The sequence below is a fragment of the Heterodontus francisci genome, chromosome 3, assembly GCF_036365525.1.
Source record: "Heterodontus francisci isolate sHetFra1 chromosome 3, sHetFra1.hap1, whole genome shotgun sequence".
NCBI lineage: Eukaryota > Metazoa > Chordata > Chondrichthyes > Heterodontiformes > Heterodontidae > Heterodontus > Heterodontus francisci.
Window position 1 is genome coordinate 35,722,253 of NC_090373.1, and position 20,936 is coordinate 35,743,188.

A 20,936-nucleotide genomic window follows, 5' to 3' on the forward strand; every position below is an offset into this window, starting at 1 on the left:
TTCCCATACCTTGCTGTTGGTTGTGATATCCCTGCAATTCTTTTTCACATTACCTTTTTGCACTTTTTATTACTTTTTTGTACCACTTTGTTGCTTTTTATAGCGCTCCCACTCTGCTGAATTTCCACATTTCCTTACATTTCTCTAAGCCCTTTCTTTTAGTTTAATACTGTCTTTTACCTAATTTGTTAACTCCACAAATGGAGCGTACCCCTTTTAGGGATATGTACTGGTCTTGTATTGTACCAAAACCTTCCTTGAAGACTTCCCCACAGTTTGTCTATAGGTTTACCCATTAACATTCAGCTCAGTTTACTCTTGCAAAGTTACTTCTCATCCCTCCACAGTTTGTCTTAATAAATTTACAAACTTGGTTTATGATTCTTCATTCTCCCTCTTCAACTTTTTTAGAAATAGTATGGTCACTGTTCACAAGACGCTCTCTTGCAGTCAGCTTGTGATTAATCCTGGTTCAATATTTATCACTAAACCTAACATGGCCCTAACCCTTGTTGGGATTAAAATATATTGTTCCAGAATACTTTCAAAGAGGCAGCACAGGCATAATGGGCCAAATGGCCTCCTTTTGTGCTATATGATTCCATAAAAACTGTCATGAATGCATTTAAACATATTCTAGATATTCATTGCCTTTACTACTTGATCTATCCTGCTTCTCTCAGACTATGTGAAAATTGAATTCTCCCATGATAATAACATTGTTTCTGCAATATGCTTCCCTAATCTCCATATTTATGCATGCCCCACTACATCAGTGCTGAGAGGAGGTCTGTAGACATCTCCTGTAGTATAAGGAGATAAAGGGTTAATACTGAAGACAGTGAGAGTGACCCCTCCCACTGTAAGAGTGATGATGTAACAGTCACATGGTATGGACTTGAGGAGAAGAAGAAGAGATCGCAGCACAGAGGATGCCAGCTTAGGAGGCTTGTGGAGAGTGTATATAGTAAATGTAAATAATAAAGATTTGTTAGTTGACTTTATCCAGAGTCTGAGATTTTCTCCAGAATGCCCTAGCAATGCCACAAATAAAACACACAACAACTCCTATCATAGCCTTGCATCCTTGTCTATACTTAGACCTATTGATGCTATTTCTACTGCCTGTTCACCCTTATTGAGGTCCTTTCTTTCCAACGTAGATACATCTGCATTCATGCAGCCACACCTTGCTTTGAGAGGAACAGGAGGCTAAATGTCGGAATTTTGACAGGAGGCATTATCCTGCCTGTCTTATCATATCTCTCCTTTATTGGTGTGGGGGGTGGGATTTGGACATAAAATGCACCGTCCTTCCTTCTGTTGGAATTTTTCTACATTTCAAAATGGAGCACAGATCTGGTGAATGCAGATCTCACCCAGATTCTGGCCTTCCCACCTGGCATCCACTCAAAGTGTCTTCTCTGGTTCAGGGTGTTTATTCATTTCATCTGTGACTTTTTTTTCTCAACAGGAATTTCAAGAATATAGAAATAAATATATATTACTTATACAATTTGATGTTTATTTTATCCAATGCATAACAAAACATGATGTGCTGGAAGTTGCACCCTATCGCTGTAATGCTCTCTAGCACTACAGCCCTCCAAGATCTCTGCACTTCCTCAATTCAGGCCTATTGAACATCCCTGTTTTTATTGCTCCACCACTGGCAGTTGTGTCTTCAGCTGCCTAGGCCCTAAGTTCTGGAATTTCCTCCCTAAACTTCTCCATCTCTCTCTCTCTCTCTTTCCACCTTTAAGATTCTCCTTAAAACCTAACTCTTTGACCAAGCTTTTTGTCATCTACCCTAATATGTTGTTACATGGCTTGATGAAAAATTTTGTTTGATACTCACTCCTGTGACTTGGCATGGGATGTTGTACTACATTAAAGGAGCTATATAAATACAAGCTTTTGTTGTTGAAAGCCAAGGTCCAGTAACCATAGAGACAATGGGCTGGATTTAATGTCGGGCAGACGGGAGCTGGCCACCGACGTAAAAGTCAGTGGTGAACCTGCTTCCGCCTAGCCCGGGGATCCGTCCCGCATTTTATGGGTCCCCGTGCTTTAATTGTCCCGAGGTGGGATTTCCACCCACTCGAGGAAGGAAGTCCCACCTCATTGAGCTGCCGGCCAATCATCGGGCCAGCAGCTCTTAGTCCCAGCAGTGCCACCGGCTGCAGTGGCCACTGCTGGGACTGCAGCCCAGCCGAGAGCAAGAACCGCAGGTGAGTTGGGATTACCTTGCCGGAAGTATCAGTCATGCCCCGGCGAGGCAAGGATGATTGTTGGGGGGAAGGGGGGGGGGGGGGTGTCCTGGGTTCTGGGGGTGGTTAGGGAGGCGGGTGCAGCCCTCAATCGTGCACCCTGTGCCCGATTGTCAGGACCCACGCCCCCCAGGCAGCTGTCACTGGGCAGCCTTTCACGTCCCCAGCACACCCACTTGCCATGGGTAAAATACCCATGGAGGCAGGCGGCCCATTTTTTGCCCCCACCCGCCCTTCATAAAGTGGGCCGGAGTTGGGAGCGGGTCGGGAAGGCCTCCTGGAGCCTCTCGCTCACTTTTACGCCACCCCCATGCCACCATCCGGCTCACTGGGGTGGTGTAAAATTCCAGCCAATAAAGCAGGTTTTTAACGTTGAAATGTCATGACCCAATTGTTCATCAGAACAACACCAGCATCCTAACTTTTGGATTTGGGTGGCCCACATAGTGTGAATAAAAGCAAAATACTGCAGATGCTGAAAATCTGAAATAAAAACCCCCCACTGTTGTTGACAGGGCCCTCAACCGTGTCCGGCCCATTTCCCGCACCTCTACCCTCACCACTTCCCCTCCCTCCCAGAACCGTGACAGGGTTCCCCTTGTCCTCACTTTCCATCAGCCTCCATATCCAAAGGATCATCCTCCACCATTTCCGCCACCTCCAGCGTGATGTCACTACCAAACACATCTTCCCCTCCCTTCCCCTGTCAGCATTCCGAAGGGATCGTTCCCTCCGCAACACCCTGGTCCACTCCTCCATTACCCCCACCACCTCGTCCCCGTCCCATGGCACCTTCCCCTGCAATCGCAGGAGGTGTAATACCTGCCCATTTACCTCCTCTCTCCTCACTATCCCAGGCCCCAAACACTCCTTTCAGGTGAAGCAGCGATTTACTTGTACTTCTTTCAATGTAGTGTACTGTATTCACTGCTCACAATGTGGTCTCCTCTACACTGGGGAGACCAAACGCAGACTGGGTGACTGCTTTGCCGAACACCTCTGCTCAGTCCGCAAGCAGGACCCTGAGCTTCCGGTTGCTCGCCATTTCAACACTCCCCCCTGCTCTCATGCTCACATCTCTATCCTGGGCTTGCTGCAGTGTTCCAGTGAACATCAACGCAAGCTCGAGGAACAGCATCTCATTTTCCGATTAGGCATACTACAGCCTGCCGGACTGAACATTGAGTTCAATAATTTCAGAGCATGACGGGCCCCTCATTTTACTTTTCTTTTTAGTTATTTTTTCTTTTTCCTTTTTTACATTTTTTACATATTTTTTTTTCTTTTGTTTATTTCACTTAATTGTAGCTTGTTCAGTTTGCTTACCCACTGTTTTTTTTTCATGTTTGTACTTGCTGCTGTTCAATCTTCAGTTCATTAACACCCTATCTGTACTAATGCTTTGTCTTTCAACACACCATTAACATATTGTTTGCCTTTGCTCCATGACCTCTTGGTCAGCTATGTGGCCTTGTCCAATCTACACCTTCTCCTTTGTTATCTCTTGCCCCACCCCCGGCTCACTTGCTTATAACCTTTGACATTTCTAATATTTGCTAGTTCCGAAGAAGGGTCACTGACCCGAAACGTTAACTCTGCTTCTCTTTCCAAAAATGCTGCCAGACCTGCTGAGTGGTTCCCACATAGTGTGAACCCTGGCAGAAGTGGTGGTGTGGCCAGAAGCAGAAGAGGTGAAGGCAAATTAAAACACATAAATATTCTGGGGAAACCTTGCGGGTCACAAGGAGCAGAATTGCTCTCCCATGCTCTGTAAGGACTACTTGGCCTTCCTCAGCCATGCAGCTCTGGTACCAGCTACTAAAACCCCTGCCTGGTGCTAGGTTTATGCCAGAGACCATTCCATTTTGTCCCTGACATAATGAAGGTTGGGACCTGAATGTTCTTCCTGCCCAATGGTCCTGACACCACTGCGGGTTTCTGGCAGGAGATTGTCCTGCTTTATTCAAATGAGACATGTGCCCCCGTTTAAAATTTACCCCAGCTATTTCACTGCTTCTTTCCAGATTAGTTGCATGACATGCAAAACATTTTGATTTTTTGTTCTCTCTTCATGTTTCTGTTGAATAATTCTGGTAAAGTATCCTTGCCCTGCTGATTTTATATGTGTGATATTGATACCACTGGGAGTGGGCAGTACTGAGTCATACTGGCAGTACTGAACTATACTGCGCAGTTGCCTTGTTTTTAAATTGCGGAATCATTCTGCAAAATATATGCTGAGTACTTTACACTGGTCAGTGAAATGCCTTCTGTTAGAAAAGAGACAGTTCTTGCACTGGCCCAACAAACCATCAGTGCTCTATTTACATTTTAATTTAAAGGGCAAGGTGATGCAAGGCCTCCTCCAGATAACTTCACACCAGCAGAAAATACTGAACTGAGGCCACTTCAGCTGTAACTCTGCCCTGACCCTAGTGCTGCTACAGAGGTATTTTTAGTTAGAAATTTTACTTTGCTTCTAAATAAAAAAACATGCATGCTAAGTAATTACCAGGATAACTTCTTCATCAACCTGCAGCAGGAAAATCAGGATCCACAAAACATTCCACTTTATCATGGAATCTTACAGCACAGAAGGAGGCCATTCAAAAAGTGAAATCCAATAGTAACACTCCACTGCTCTTCCCCCGTAGCCCAACACATTTTCTCATTTATATCTGAATCTACTTCAAGTGCATTTACAGTGCAAGCATAAAATTAGTGTAAGATGGTTTTGGCTTTGTATCAATGCACAACTGGCCATGTAAATCTGGGGTTAAGGTGGAATCTGACTCCAAACCCCAGTGAAACTCCCTGGAGGGAGGCTGTGCCACATTACTTTGATTTCAAACCACATGGAGTATAAATCCAGTGCAGCGTAAAATCTGGTTTACAAAATGCTAATGGGGTCAATTGGATTCCTCCCCTGTTTCTAAGCATTTAAAGTTTTAACTGCTGTGAGAGAGAACTCTGCACAGTCCTTTATCTCAGCAGCCTGTAGCTTTCTTCTGGGTAAAGTAGTTAAAGATGAAGCCAAGGAGCAGCCAGGCAACATAAACACGGTTCTGCCTGGCTGGAGCTTGAACTATAGCTCCCCATTTTAGACCAGTAACTGCAGTATAAGTGCATTCAATGGGTATTTTGTAACAAGGATCAAATGGATCTTTAAATCTTCTGTGCTAGAAATCTCACATGAAATGTCAAAATGTAAAATCAAAATTAATCACTCATTGAAACCTGCAAAACCGGAGGTAGTAGCACTAAAATGTATGTTATATTTTTTCAAACAGAAAGGTTACTTGTTTGCTGTGCCATTTGTACCTTTTCATTTTATGTGTGTCAGATTTATCTTTAATGTTATGTGTGTGAAGAGTTTATTTGTTTGCTATCTCCAGGATTGCAAAATAATTTGTAGTATTTACACTACATGGTGGAAAACAATCTCATTTCTATTTACAGCGATTTACATACATTTCCTAGTTACTCGTTCATTTTTTGCATTGAGGTGCCAAGTGGTGCTGTATTACACAGCTTCAATCTTTTGATGACCTAAGCAGCTATTATTTAAAAAGGATAACCTTTGGAGATCATTGTACTGAAAAAAAGCATCAATAATTACTAAACTGCACAACTGTATCGCTGCATCAATGTATAATGAAACTCTTAAAGAGTATTCTGAGATTTTCAGGTTGTATATATAAAATATATAGAAATATGGGCACAATCCAGTAACTGAGATGAGAGGTGCATTGGTGTGCTAACCAAAATGTTATTTCTGCAAGAAAACCATGGAATAGAGAGGATGTATTGCACTTCCCTTTGCCAGTCTGGCATTCAATTTATTGTTTTAATCCATCATTAGTCTTTCCAAAATCAAACTCATTGTGCAAAGTGAATGTTTTCTTTTGGCAGAGGGTTTGTGAAGAAGATGGCTGGTTAGTACCCTATATGCTGTGCCAACTGTTACCTTTCAAAGGAACCTGGATGAATATCTGATTGAGTAGAGGTTTATAAGGATGAGCAAAGATAGTGATGATTAATAGCTATATGATGGTTCTTAATCCTCTGAGATCCCTAGAACTGTCATTAGAGGAAGAAAATTGGGTGAGGACATACAATGTGAGGTGCAACGTTAGAATGATATTCTACAACTTTGTTTAATTTACTTTGCAAGCAGGAAGGAGCTTTGCAGAATCTATCAGATTAGATATTATTGGGAGCTAAACATAACCTTTGTTCTCAAAAGTAAACAGAATACACTAGTACAGCAAATCAACAGCAGCAAATACTCAACGCTGGCCAAGTTGAATGTCATTTACTGGTTTACAACCATAGTTTCGGAGGCAAATCGACACAAAGACTGAAGTATAACTGGGAAGCCAGGTTGACATTCTGACCGCATTAAAGTGAAAGGGTGAGCTCCTGACTCTCCAAGGGGTAGTTCTGTACCAATTGGATTTTATGCCAAATGCTCAATAACAGCAATCTAGTTTGAAGCCAAGTTTAAAAGGTTCCCAGGCAGTCCAATGGACCATCTGGGAACATTTTAAACTAATCTTCTATGCTTTTAATGTTAGCATAGTGCACTCAGTCCATCAACTTCCTCTTAACATTAGAATTTCCCTCTGACAATTGGAAGCTGGTGAGCAGAAGGCGATATGAAGTGCTGTGATCCCTGGTCAAAGAGTGACAAGGGAGCCAATGATATAACTCTGGACTACCAGCTGTGAACTGAGTAACTGTGGACTAACTGGCCCCTTAAATTCAGCTGCTTAGTATCTGTCAGGAAAAAATGGCTACGTTAGGCAGAGACATAAACTACTGGCAATTCTGGCTTACGTCACACCCAAGCAAAGGAAAACTGGGAGTAGCTAGTGGGATTTTCCTTTATTCATTATAAGGATGTGTAAAATTGCATATTTTATGGCTAGTTTCCTAATATATGCTTCTGATGAGCAAGGCTCTTTTGTCTCTTACTTTCATTGTCATATTTGGCAAGAACAGTGGACTCTTTTGTTGATTTTTCGCTCTCCATGAAGTCAGCTGTACCTGCAATAGAAACAACAGTGAAAAGACTATGTGCATAAACTTGGCTCAGAAATTAATAACAGATTCAAAACATAAAATAATCTATGTTCAAAGTGTTAGAAGGCACTGATGACAACATACTGCTGCCCTCAACAGGACAATTCTCTGTCCTTCCTTCGTCACTGCTTGTATTTAGATTTTTATGTGCAATTTGTACGCAAGTATTGTTGAAAAGGCTGGTCCATATTCTCTGGCATTTTAGTCTTCCCTGTCTTGGGCAGCTGCAGTTGACGAGCTTTGTGTGCTGCAGTGCTTGCCATGCAGTTAGGCACTGTTGTCCTACTGATGGGATGTTGCAGTTATCTTTCTTGTTCTTGCACATCTTCTTAAACTTTGTATACAGTGAACTGCAATTTGTGGATTTTAGGCAGTGATACCTAACTACTGAGCAATCATTGTCCTTCTTCATGTGGTTATTTATATTCATCAGTCTTAAATGTTGACTCCAATCAGGCTGTATTTCTGGATTAACAGGAGCTGTTCTGGAGAGCTCTGCACGAAAAGGAGAGTAAATGCCCAAATGTTAAACATCATTTTGAAAGTTATCTAAAATACATTGACACATTTCAACAGTAACTTCACTGCACCTGTTTAAGACCATAACAATATTGATGGAAAAGTTTTAATTTCATTTGATTTTTCCCTCTAAAAGCCAAACTCTTAGTCACAATTTTGTAGGAACCTGGGAAATTTGAGAAAAAGGAAAAGGACATTTGGCCTGATATGACAGTCTGTTTTTAGTTAATCTCAACCCAGCCTTTTTGCCTTCTCGCCATATACTTTCTCCAAAGCATATGCACTTGTCTCTTTAACTCATTACAATGACCTTTGCTGATAATTTGTTCCATACGCTTATTCATTACTCTGTGAAATAGTCCCAACCGAATTCCCTATTTACTCCTAATTTGCACAGTTTTAAATAGTGGGGTATATTTTCTGATTGGTACTTTCCTGTATAAATTGTATGAAGTCCCTCTGTAATTTTTAAACAGCTGTTAATTGACGGTTATTAAAAATGATAGAACATCAGACTGTTTGCAAATTCATTGATCCCACCTCATTATACACTTCTGGGTGTTGCATTACCTCCTTGGCTGGTGCAATGTGTTCCAAGTTGTCTGAGAAAGTCGCATGATTTATCTTCAGGACAGTTGCACTCCCTAAATGCTGGGTAACTGTCAGTTAAGTACTGGATGGTTATGTTACAGCTACTGAGATCCTTTACTGTGCAAGCTTCACCTGCAATGAATTAAAAGGGTATTACATTTGAATGTATTTGTTAGATTTGCCAGAATATGGATGATTTAGTACAGTCAGAATTATCCAAGAAACCCTGGTTCAAATTACAACGATTGGAAACGACTTAGGCTGTCCCATGTTTTCAATTTTTACTGTTCCTGTGAAGTTGCCTTCAGAAGAGTCTTTCCATATGAAATCTCTCTTTGTGGAAAAAGTTCTATGACTTTCTTATTTTATTGCTTCCTTATTTTTCCGTCTATGAATCAAGAACAAACAGAATAAAATGTGATGCATTTACCCACCCTGCCACTGACTTAACTTCAGACAAATCTCATGCTAACAAACTCAGAGGGACAGCAAATTTAGTTCTTCTCATCGGCAATCCACTTTAACAGTATCTGAGGTCCTCTGCCTACTATAGCAAAATTTCAGCTGAGTCCAGTGCTGGTGTGAGCTTTGTAATAATTCAGGTTTGCTTGATTTGATTGCGTGCCACTTCACAGTCAGAGACTATGTTGCTTTCAGCTGATGGATTGAACAATTCCTTTCCTCCATATTTTTGGTTATTTTATTCCTCTTTAAGTCTCCTACATTCCACGATGTTTCCTAGCTGAAAAGATTCCCAAGGTTCTTCCCAATAATGTAGTATCAGGTTGCTCTATTTGGCTCTATGCTTGGGAGTGCACTTGCTCTGTGGACTCGCTCGGTGTACAGGTCCCATTCACTGTGCAGCTTGGCGAGTGCACATGTGATGCTTTGGCTGAGGTCTGTGTTGAGTAGATAGAAAATGCAGTAAGTTACAGACTTTTAAAACTTTTTTTATGGTCAACTGCTCATTTTCTTTATTTTGCTCATTGTTTAGTATTAGGTTGTCCCTCTAATTGTAGTGAATTATTTTATTTCGTCTTCAGGTCATCTATTTGGACTGTGATCATTTTCTGGAAATGAAAGCAGAGATTATTCTCTCTGAGGCATTTATTGATGCCACTCTGTCTTCTTCTTTGGCCTTCTTGTCTCGGGAGACAATGGGTAAGCGCCTGGAGGTGGTCAGTGGTTTGTGGAGCAGCGCCTGGAGTGGCTATAAAGGCCAATACTAGAGTGACAGACTCTTCCACAGGTGCTGCAGATAAAATTGGTTGTCGGGGCTGTTACACAGTTGGCTCTCCCCTTGCGCTTCTGTCTTTTTTCCTGCCAACTGTTAAGTCTCTTCGATTCGCCACACTTTAGCCCTGCCTTTATGGCTGCCCATCAGCCATAAAGGCATTGATTGATGCCACTCTGTGACAGCCATTAAAAGGTGCAAGCAATTGCAGTTTCCTTTCCTTCCAATTTTAGTCATCAGTCCACGGCATACTGCTCCATACATTAGTGTAGCTGCAGGAGCATCAAGGTACAGAGCATAGAGGATTCGAGGAGGAGGCAGAAGAGGAAGACAAGGAGTTGCAAGGTGATGTGAACAATGTACCACCAGCTGCACACATTGCTACCCAGGATGCTCTCATTATTGTGAAGTGCACATGGGTTCCACCAGTGCACTCATTTAACAATCACATGTAACAGCCACTTGTGTCCCCGACACAGAATGCCACTGACATAAAGCAGTCCTGCAAACAACCAAGCATCCCTTTCACATCACTCATTGGTCCCCATCAACTCATGTCTTCCCATTCATCAAAAAAAAATGAAAAAGCCACTTGTCAGACAGTAAGCAAGAATGGGGAAGACAGGGAAGTGGTGCAAAGAATAATATAACTCTATAACTCTAATATTTATTAGCTTCAAGTACAGAACAGAAACTTAACAATGTAACAATATCTAACACACCCATGTGCATACTTTTGTGCAACTACAAATTCATACTCTTCCTATTACTTCTATGTAGTGCAACCCCTGTGGTTCAGCAAAGGTAGAGACAAACTGCTCACATCCCTGCTCTGACTGTTGAGGGGTTCTTGGTTGACATCCTCTGGGTTTTGGAGTCTATGAGGACCCTGCCAAAGACTGCTCCAGCTACCCTTGTGCAGGAACTGACTCAGCCCTCAGGACACGATGCAGCATGTCGAACACTGACTGGGGTGGGGTCAGGGGGGAGAGCAACAGGTGAGAAGTGGAGTCCCCACTTCCATGTCCCCTGCTGCCATCATCCCTCATAGACCAGCTGCATTCCCTGCTAGCACTGTGCTGGAGAAGACTTTGCTGCAGTTCAGTGGGCCATGAAATGCCAAGGCTAGGGTATTTAAGGTGGCCTTCATAGGGCTGAATTTGTAATGGGAATTGGGGTGGGGGTGGGGGAGCTGGAGAAAAGTGTCGGACGCGAGTCCACCCAGAAATTCAATGTCATGACGTCAGTTCTGGATTTAGTCAGCCACGGGAAAGCACCTGTCGCCTCAACGCGACGGGAGTGTAATTCAAATTGCACAGCTGGTAGTTTTAATGGTCACTGCAGGTTTGGGTTCAGCTCCTTGCCTATCAGGCAGCAGAGGCAGCAGAATGGGTCCTGGGGCAGTTGAAGCAGCAGAAGAGGTGCTGGGGCAGCAGAGGGTACTCTTTCAAAACAGGTAGGAGTGAATGCAGGGCTGGCAGGGATAAATATAGCACCAGCACCTGCTCCAGAATTATCTGATGCCACATTCGTCATCTTACCTCTCACCCTCGCTGCATGATTGGAGGTGCCCCATGCCTCTAGTATGTAAAATGACTGCACGGCACTCGATCCCAGTGGAATGGTCACCCATGTGTCAAACGGGAATGGCACACTAAATTCAGCCATAGTATGCAATCCATTGTTGAAAGCCTACTGCACTCATTCGATTGCCACGATTGATGATCAATGCATGCAGCCACTCTATCGATTCAAGAAGACATTATCACAATGTGACAGTATCCCACTCATGCTTGAGATGGACTCCTCCAATCTCTCTGCAAGAGTGCACAGTGAGCTTGGAACTCCTGCCAGTACATGACACACCCGCTGCTGCTGCTCAGTTATGTATCCTCTGCATTGACTACCCTGGAGGTACAGCAGCTGTGTCCAGCTTGGAGTGTCCTGCACCCTCTGACACGGACTTTCCACTGATGTCCCTATATCCACCACCTGCTCTTCCTCACTTGTGAAGTGCGAGTCACCAGGTGAAAATCCAACTCTCTGTCTAATTGCTTCAACCAAAGTGTGAGTATCTGAGCTGGTGCATGGTCCTGTGACATTGCTCCGTCAGAGGGACTGAGCTCGTCAGAAGAGTCATCGTTGACATGAGAAGCCTCCACCAGCTCCTTATCAATGCATGAAGGCCACGTGGGAGATAAAAGGCATGAACCTGTACTGTTAAGGTGAGGATGTATAAAGTTATCATGATGCACATGATAATATTGCACTTGCTGTTGACATCTGAGACTCCACTGATCTCCGGCACCACTATTTCTGCAGCTGTTAATTGTGAGATCTGTGGAGGAACACATCCAATTCTCTCCCTATCATTGCTGTTCTGTGCTCTCTTCTGCACGGAGGGAAAGAAAGAAACCTATGAGTGAGAGCAATGGCATGTGTTGAACGGATGGATAGAGAGTAATGATTGAGGGTGACTATGAGGGAGAGGCATAACATTGCATAAGGATGACAGCGAGTGTCACTGGTGGATGGACAGTTGGGGATATGAGGAAGTACATGGACAAAGAGGGATGGATACACCAGCAAGTTAAGTTGGTGTGAGGAGTGATGTGCAGGAGTAGGCTTGAGAAGGGTGATAGACACATCATGTTGTAGGGCAATGTATCCCTCTCACTTTTCCTGCCCTGCAAATTAAGGTCATTGAAGCATTTCCTGCATTGGATCCAGGCACCATGCTCCCGCTGCTGATCTCTTCAGCAATCTCCAACTACACCTTCTTTTTGTCATCAGCAGGTTTCTTCCTCTTGTTGCTAAGGAACAGTATCTCCCTCTGGTACCACACAACCCACAGCAGCACATCTGAGGAGGCGTCAGTGAAGCAGGGCACAGCCTTTACCCATCTCAACTCCATTGCAACACTTATTTCTCTGTCCATGATCACTAATGCAACTTGAAAATTTGGAACGTCCCTTTAAATAATGGCTTTGAGTCAGGTCATGTGGGTCATCATCACGCCCGTTGACACTGATTGGACAGGAAGCCTGGAAATCAGATGTTAATGAAGTGGCTGCGTTTAAAGGCCACTGTCACACATGCTGCCCATAGTTCCACACTCGCAGCGTGTACGTGCATTAAAATGCAGCCCCCAGCGTCCAGGAATTTGAATTGCTCTATGATCAGTCAATAAAAGACACAACAATGTGAATTATTTCAGATCCTTCCTCCTCTTGTTATACCATGATGTTCTGTCGAGGATAACCCCTGGAAACAGAAGCCACTCATTCCACTTGGTAACAGACAGTCCTAGAACACTAAATTGCAGACAATTGGTTTGGATATTTGTCCCAGTCAGTAGTTCCTAATCACAATATACAGTAGGGAAATACAAAACACATTCATCAACTATCCATAATGTAAACATTTCAGAATTGCTAATAACAGTTTGCATTGCAGGATAATCATAGTGAGACGAGAAACTAGTCAATCAGATACACAAAAGGAAGGAGAGTGAGTGCATTAGCCAACTAACATTCTACTTCGAGGGTTTTGGCCTGGTTACCTTTTTGCAAACTCATCATGATTAAAGGAAACATCTACTTCTGGAAAACATTAACCGATTCAAATATCATGACTGTGTGAAATATATGAGTAGCATTAGGCAAACTAAAATTACAATCTTGAAAATTCAACCACCAACATTACATCCACTAATGTACACTCACTGAAGTTGCACTCGCTGACATTGTACCCATTAAAATTAACCGATGCAACTATCGTGACTGTGCAAAATACATGATTAACATTTGGAAAACTAACAGTACAATCGTGAACAATCAACCACCACATACACTCACCGACATTGCACCCACCAAAATTGCACACATCAACATGACATTCACCAGCATGGCACCCACTGGCACGACACCCGCTTAAATTACAACCATCGACATGAAACCCATCAACATTACACCCATCAACATGATACCCACCGAATTTGCACCCACCAACATGGCACCCATCGACATGGCACCGATGTGACACCAACTGACATTAAACCCAATGGCATTGCACCCACTGACAACAATAAAAAATTTTCATGTAGTGCCTTTAATAAAACATCCCAAGGCAATTCACAGGAGCATTATAAAACAAAGTATGACACCATACCACAAATGGAGATATTAGGTCAGATGACCAAAGTTGATGACCATGTTGGTCAAACAGGTAGGTTTTAAGGAGTGTCTTAAAGGAGCAAAGTGAGGGAAAGAGTAGTAGGGAGGGTATTCCAGAGCTCGGGCCCAGGCAACCGAAGGAGCGGCCACCAATTGAGGACCAATTAAAATGAGGGATGCTCAAAGGGCAAGAATTAGATGAGTGCAGATATCTTGGAGGTTTGTGAGGCTGGAGAAGATTACAGAGATAGGGAGGGGACAGATCATAGAAGGATTCAAAAACAAGGATGAGAATTGCAAAATCAAGACTTTGCTTCACTGGGAGCCAATATAGGTCAGCGAGGATAGGGGTGATAGGAGAATGGGTCTTGGTACAAGTTAAGACAAGGGCAGCAGAGTTTTGGATGACCTCAACTTTACGGAGAATAGAACGTGGGAGACCAGCCAGAAGTGCATTGGAAAAGTCAGGTCTCGAAGTAACAAAGGCATGAATGAGGGTTTCAGCAGCAGATGAGCTGAGACTGTACCCATCGACATAACACCAATCGACATTACACCCATCGACATATCACCCACCAAAATTGCACCCATCGACATTACATACACTGACATTTCACCCACCGACATTGCACCCATTGATGTTACACACATTGACATTGCACCCACCGATATTGCAGCCATCAACATCACACAAACTGACATTGCACCCGCCGACATTACACACACCAATAGTTCACCCATCGACATTACACCCACTGAATTTGCACCCATCAACATTACACATTGATATTGCACCTACCGACATTACACCCACCGACACTGCATCCACTGGCATTACACCCACCGACACTGCATCCACTGGCATTACACCCGCCGACATTGCATCCACTGGCATTACACCCGCCGACATTGCATCCACTGGCATTACACCCGCCGACATTGCAACCACCGACATTTCACACATCGACATTACGCACACTGACATTTCACCCATCGACATTGCACCCATTGATGTTACACACATTGACATTGCACCAACCGACATTGCACCCAACGACGATACACCTACCGACAGGGCACCCACTGGCATTACACCCACTGACATTGCACCAACTGACATTACACCTATTGACATTATACCCACTGACATTACACCCACTGACATTACATCCAATGACATTGCAACCACCGCCATTAAAACCACCAACAATAAACCAACCAAAATTACAACCATCGACATTACACCCACTGACATTGCACCCATTGACATTTCACTCACTGACATTACACCCACCGACATTTCACACATCGACATTACACACACTGACATTTCACCCACCGACATTGCACCCATTGATGTTACACACATTGACATTGCACCAACCGACATTGCACCCAACGACGATACACCTACTGACAGGGCACCCACTGGCATTACACCCACTGACATTGCACCCATCAACATTGCATCAACTGACATTACACCTATTGACATTATACCCACCGACATTACACCCACCGACATTACACTCAATGACATTGCAACCACCGACAATAAAACCACCAACAGTAAACCAACCAAAATTACAACCATCGACATTACACCCACTGACATTGCACCCATTGACATAACACCCATCGACATTACACCCTTCAACATTGAACCCAACGACATTGTACCTACCGGCATTGCAACCATCGACATTTCTCTCACTGACATTACACCCATCGACATTACACCCACTGACATTGCACCCATCGACGTTGCACCCATCGACATTGCACCCATCGACGTTACACCCATCGACATTTCACCCATCGACATTGCACCCACTGACTTTATATCCAATGACTTTGCATCTGTTGACATTATACCCATCGACATTACACCCACCGACATTATATCCACTGGCATTGCACCCCTCGACATTGCATCCACTGATATTACACCCACCAGCATTGCACCCAAAGACATTGCAACCATTGACCTAACACAAACCGACATTTCACGCGCCGACATTACACACACCGATAGTTCACCCATCGACATTGAACACATCGATATTACACCTACTGAAATTGCACCCATTGACGTTACACACATTGACAATGCACCTACCGACATTACGCCCACCGACATTGCACCCACCGACATTGTACCCACTGACATGGCACTCACTGGCATGATGCCCACCGACATTGCACCCATTGATGTTACACACATTGACATTGCACCCACCGACATTAAACCTACCAACATTGCACCAACCGACATTGCACCCATCAACATTGCATGCACTGACATTACACCCTTGGCATTAGACCCACCGACATTAAAACTACCCACAATAAATCCACCGACATTACACCCACTGACATTGTACCCATCTATATTTCACTCACTGACATTGCACCCATCGACATTACGCACATCGACATTGCACCCACCGACATTACACCCACCGACATTACAGCTAATCGACAATACACCCACCAACATTACACCAAATGACATTAGATCCACCAATGTTAAAACCACCCACAATAAACCCACAGACATTACACCCATCGATGTTACACCCACCAACATTGCACCCACTGACATTACACCCATCAATGTTACACCCACCAACATTGCACCCACTGACATTACACCGACTGATATTGCATTTACTGACATTGCACCCATCGACATTACATAACCTGACAGTGCACACACCGATTGTTCACCCACTGGCATTGCACCCACCGACATACTCATCAAGATTGCACCCACTGTCATTGCATCCACTGAGATTGCACCCACCGACATTAGACCCACCGACATTCGACCCACCGACATTGCATCCACCGACATTGCATCCACCGTCATTGCATCCACCGACATTGCAGCCATCAACATAACACAAACTCACATTACACACACCGACAGTCCACCCACCGGCATTGCACCCACCGACTTTGCATCCATCGATAGTACACAAACCAACAATACAGCCCTGACATTGCACCCATCGACATAACACAAACTGACATTTCACCCGCCAACATTATACACACCAATAGTTCACCCATCAACATTGCGCCCATCGACATTACACCCACCAACATTACACCTTCTGACATTGCACCCACTGGCATTATGCCCACCGACATTGCACCAAATGACATTACACACATTGACATTGCACCCACCGACATTACACCTACCGGAATTGCACCCACCGACGTTGCACCCACCGGCATGGCACCCTCTGGCATTATGCCCACCGACATTGCACCCATCAACATTGCATCCACTGACATTACACCCATCGACATTACACCTACTGACATTGCATCCAATGACATTACACCCACTGACATTAAAACCACCCACAATAAACCCACCGACATTACACCCATCGACATTACACCTACTGACATTGCATCCAATGACATTACACCCACCGACATTAAAACCACCCACAATAAACCCACCGACATTACAACCATCGACATTACACCCACTGGCATTGCATCCATCGACATTTCACTCACTGATATTGCACCCATCGACATTACACATATCAACATTATATAATCCTCTGGTTCTAATTCCTGTGATTCATGTGACAATTATTTAATCCTAGGCATTGAATTTCAATTCAGGAACTTCCAAAGTCTAATGCAGTTGATAAATTTGTTCATTTGAAAATAAGATCAGCGTTGGTATTTTAAATTGCAGGTTTTTGTAATATAACCCCAGGATTAAAGATGAGCCCCTTTATTAAATTGGAGCATCAGCATTCAGAACAAACATGTTTACAATCTCGCTTTCATTTAACAATTACCTCTCATGTTACACACTTCTTCAATTAAGTCCCATACATCTTTACAGCCATTTGTGTCAGAGATGCACCATGCCTTTACCTGGAGACAATCAGTGGTCTTGTTACCTGTACTAATGGTGATTTGAGATATTAAAATTGCTGCAAAAAAGAATATTGAGAAAGTATTATTACCAACATCAAGTTTGAACTGTTTCCAATTATGTTAATGCAAATATTTCTGCAAGTAATAATTGGCCTACTGGTGAGGATACTTACATTGACTGGGGCTGTAAGGATCACTGTTGCATTATGGGATATTAGGCTGGATTTTTCCCTTCATGCAAAGCTGGGCTTCCTGTGGGATTTCTGCTGCCAGGACGGAGTCCAGAAGGCACATCACTGCAGCGCCAAAGTGGTGGACAACAGTTAAAGAGCCCTGACAAAGAGTTTCAGCTGCAGATTTTGTCGGGCTCAGGCGAGACAAAAACAGGTTTTCAGATTTAAATGGGAAGTGGGCAGCCTCTACTAAGAGCTCTCTCCATCCAATGGAAGATTTTGGGTTCTTTACCACTGCTACACCAAGCCTACTGCCACTTTCGACCAATAGTCCCAGACAGTAGTGGTAACAAGAGCAAAAGGCCTGGCAATCAAATGGAAACCCAAGCCCCACCCAACCCTGCCCCTGCCCCACTCCAACCACACCAGCATTTATCTGATATGAGCAGGGAAGAGGCAACCAGCAGTGCTCCTGGTAGGAGTGGAGATGGATAAATCTAAGCCAGGGCAGATAGATGCCGCTAGGCTTCACCGTCCCATTTTCTCTTGTGACGTCACTCAATTTTAGTGAAATCGCATGTCCAGTCCACTGATTTATATATGTTCTACTCATGAAGTCCAGTTCCTAGGTAGCGTATGTCATCGCATCTTACCTCATAAGTGTAACCTGCCATGGGTGAAGTAGTATTGACGAGTCCAGCTATAAGAGAGACTAAAATCCATTCACATGTTCACCTGGCTGATGTTATCTTGGTAAAAGTATTGAACAAACAGGGGAAGGGGAATTTGGGACAGAGAGGGCAAAATATAGGCAAAAGCAAGAATAAAGAAAGAAAGGATTTGTGTTTTATGTCAGGCTTTACATGTTGTTAGGATGTTGCAAAGCACTTCATAGGCAATGACGTACTTTCGGAGTAAAATCACTGTTGTAATATATGGAAAGGCAGTAGCCAACTTGTACATAGAAAGATCCCACAAACAGCTGAGAGAGAGAAATGGATGATTACATAATTTTTAAGTGATATTGATTGACAAATGAATAATGGCCAGGACCCCTGCCTTGTTTATCTATGAATTGTACAGTAGTATCTTTTAGGTCACATGAGTGGGCAGACGTTGCCTTTGTAAATGTACATAAAGTGCAGTGTTGCGCCTGTATCTTGGTCCATCATATTCTGCTGTTAGATATTTCGAGATTCTGATCGTGGCATGTTACTCCATGATGGGCTCAGTCTCAGAGTGATAGCTGAGCAAATGGAAACAAGCTAACATATGCAAATTAGTAGTGGAAACACGGTGAAACCTTGTAAAGGGAATTATGAGATGGATGAGAAGAAAGAAGAAATAACTCCACTGGAGACTTTTCAGCAGAACATTAACTTTCAATTAGACACATTTCCAAATAATAGTGACATGGACAATAAAGGAAAGAACAAGAAAGCAGCAGGTCGCCTAAGCAGTTTATCATCTGTACGTGATATCTCTCATATATATAATATATATTGTTACGAACAGGCGAGAAAGAGGTCTCGGGTTCCCTTTCAGCCCTCTCCTGGTCTTACCATAACAAGGTTTAATTTTAAACACGCCGTGTTTTTAACTCCCCCTTGGTGAATTCTTGTTCACCGCTTTCCAATTATAAAGCAAAGAAACCAGAACAAACAGGCTTTCTTAGGTTGAAAGAAGAAAAGTTGAAATTTATTAAACTTGAACTTCAACTCTAATTCGGTTAACGCCTACCGATATATGCCGCACCCCATGCTAGCATGCATATGCAACACACAAATGCAGATAGAGACAGAAAAGAGCAGATGAAAAATAAAGTGGAAAAGTTTGAGGCAATATCTGAAGAGTTTTTCGAGTTCTTCGAGCTCACTGTAGACTCCTTGATTGTAGGTAGATCTTGCTTTTCATTGGGGCCCAGTGCTCTTCTTAAACCTCATTCACTGTAGGAGACTTTTCTCTCTTGGGTTCATGTGTCTTCAGTGGATTCAGAGGCTTGTGAGAAAGAGATGGGAGCAGGCAGACAGGAGAGGCTATGGCGAGCCAGCCAGGAGAGATCATCTCAGTCCAGGAACATTCTGATTTTCTGCCAAACTGTTTGTACAAATTCAAGAACCTCAAGTTGCCCAGCAGGTTAGTCATGTGACTAGCTGGTTTGACCATGTCCATTTGTGTATTCGGCCATCGTAGCAATCAACCTGGAATGCAAGCTCCCCTGCCTTCGACATCTGGTGATCAAAAGTCCATTGTGGGTTGAATGTCAGGGAATGGCTACTTTGATCTTCCAAACACGGTCTGTTAATATGCAAATGTCTTTTCCAGCCATGGCTGATCTGTTTAACAAGTCCTTTCTTCATTCCAGTAATAGTTTCAAATCAATATTCATGACAAAATTAATGTGCCTCATTCTTGATAGGTGGGGGCCGAGCATGACAATATAAATATATATTTGAGTGTATGTTTCTTACAGTACCAAGTTCCTGTATCAAATAAACTTCCAGCCAGGAAGATTTCCTTTGGTAACAAAAACATAAATGCATTCTTTGTCTTTCGATTTGCTATGTTGCTATTCATAGCAACTAAAGAAAATCTCCCTTTCCCTATCCCTCAGTCCTCACCTGGTGTTTTGTCCTTCATTTCAATACTTTCTATTACACCTTCAACAGTGGATTAATATTTAATATTTAAATATATTGCATCAATCATTAATTGTGGAAACAAATGACTAATGAAGAGAACATTGTAAATTGTATCAAGGTAATTCGAAAAATGTCTCATGACTTATGTTCACTCAGGGCAAGGAGAAGCTGATCAGGAGGAGGACATCACAGGAGGGACAAAATACTTTTTAAATGAACAGAATACTGCCACCCTCCCCCATCCAAATCCCTAAACTCATCAAAACCCCCACCCAAATCTCTACTCTCAATAACACCCCCACCCAAATCCCTACTCTCACCAACACTCCCAC

The 20,936-nt window shown here is 43.2% G+C and overlaps 1 protein-coding gene across 1 annotated transcript in view; it reads right to left on the minus strand.

Annotated features, from left to right (window-relative positions):
• The window catches only part of gfral (GDNF family receptor alpha like), a 72,618-nt gene extending 53,693 nt beyond the window's left edge, over window positions 1-18,925 (minus strand). Inside the window, exons 1-5 of the mRNA XM_068028444.1 lie at window positions 18,826-18,925; window positions 17,708-17,845; window positions 8,445-8,597; window positions 7,440-7,850; window positions 7,248-7,313 (exon numbers count right to left, since the gene is read on the minus strand). Of these exons, the coding sequence (XP_067884545.1) occupies window positions 7,248-7,313; window positions 7,440-7,850; window positions 8,445-8,597; window positions 17,708-17,845; window positions 18,826-18,925 (868 nt within the window). The remainder of the gene's footprint in view (window positions 1-7,247; window positions 7,314-7,439; window positions 7,851-8,444; window positions 8,598-17,707; window positions 17,846-18,825) is intronic.
• Between the last annotated feature and the right edge of the window lie 2,011 nt (window positions 18,926-20,936).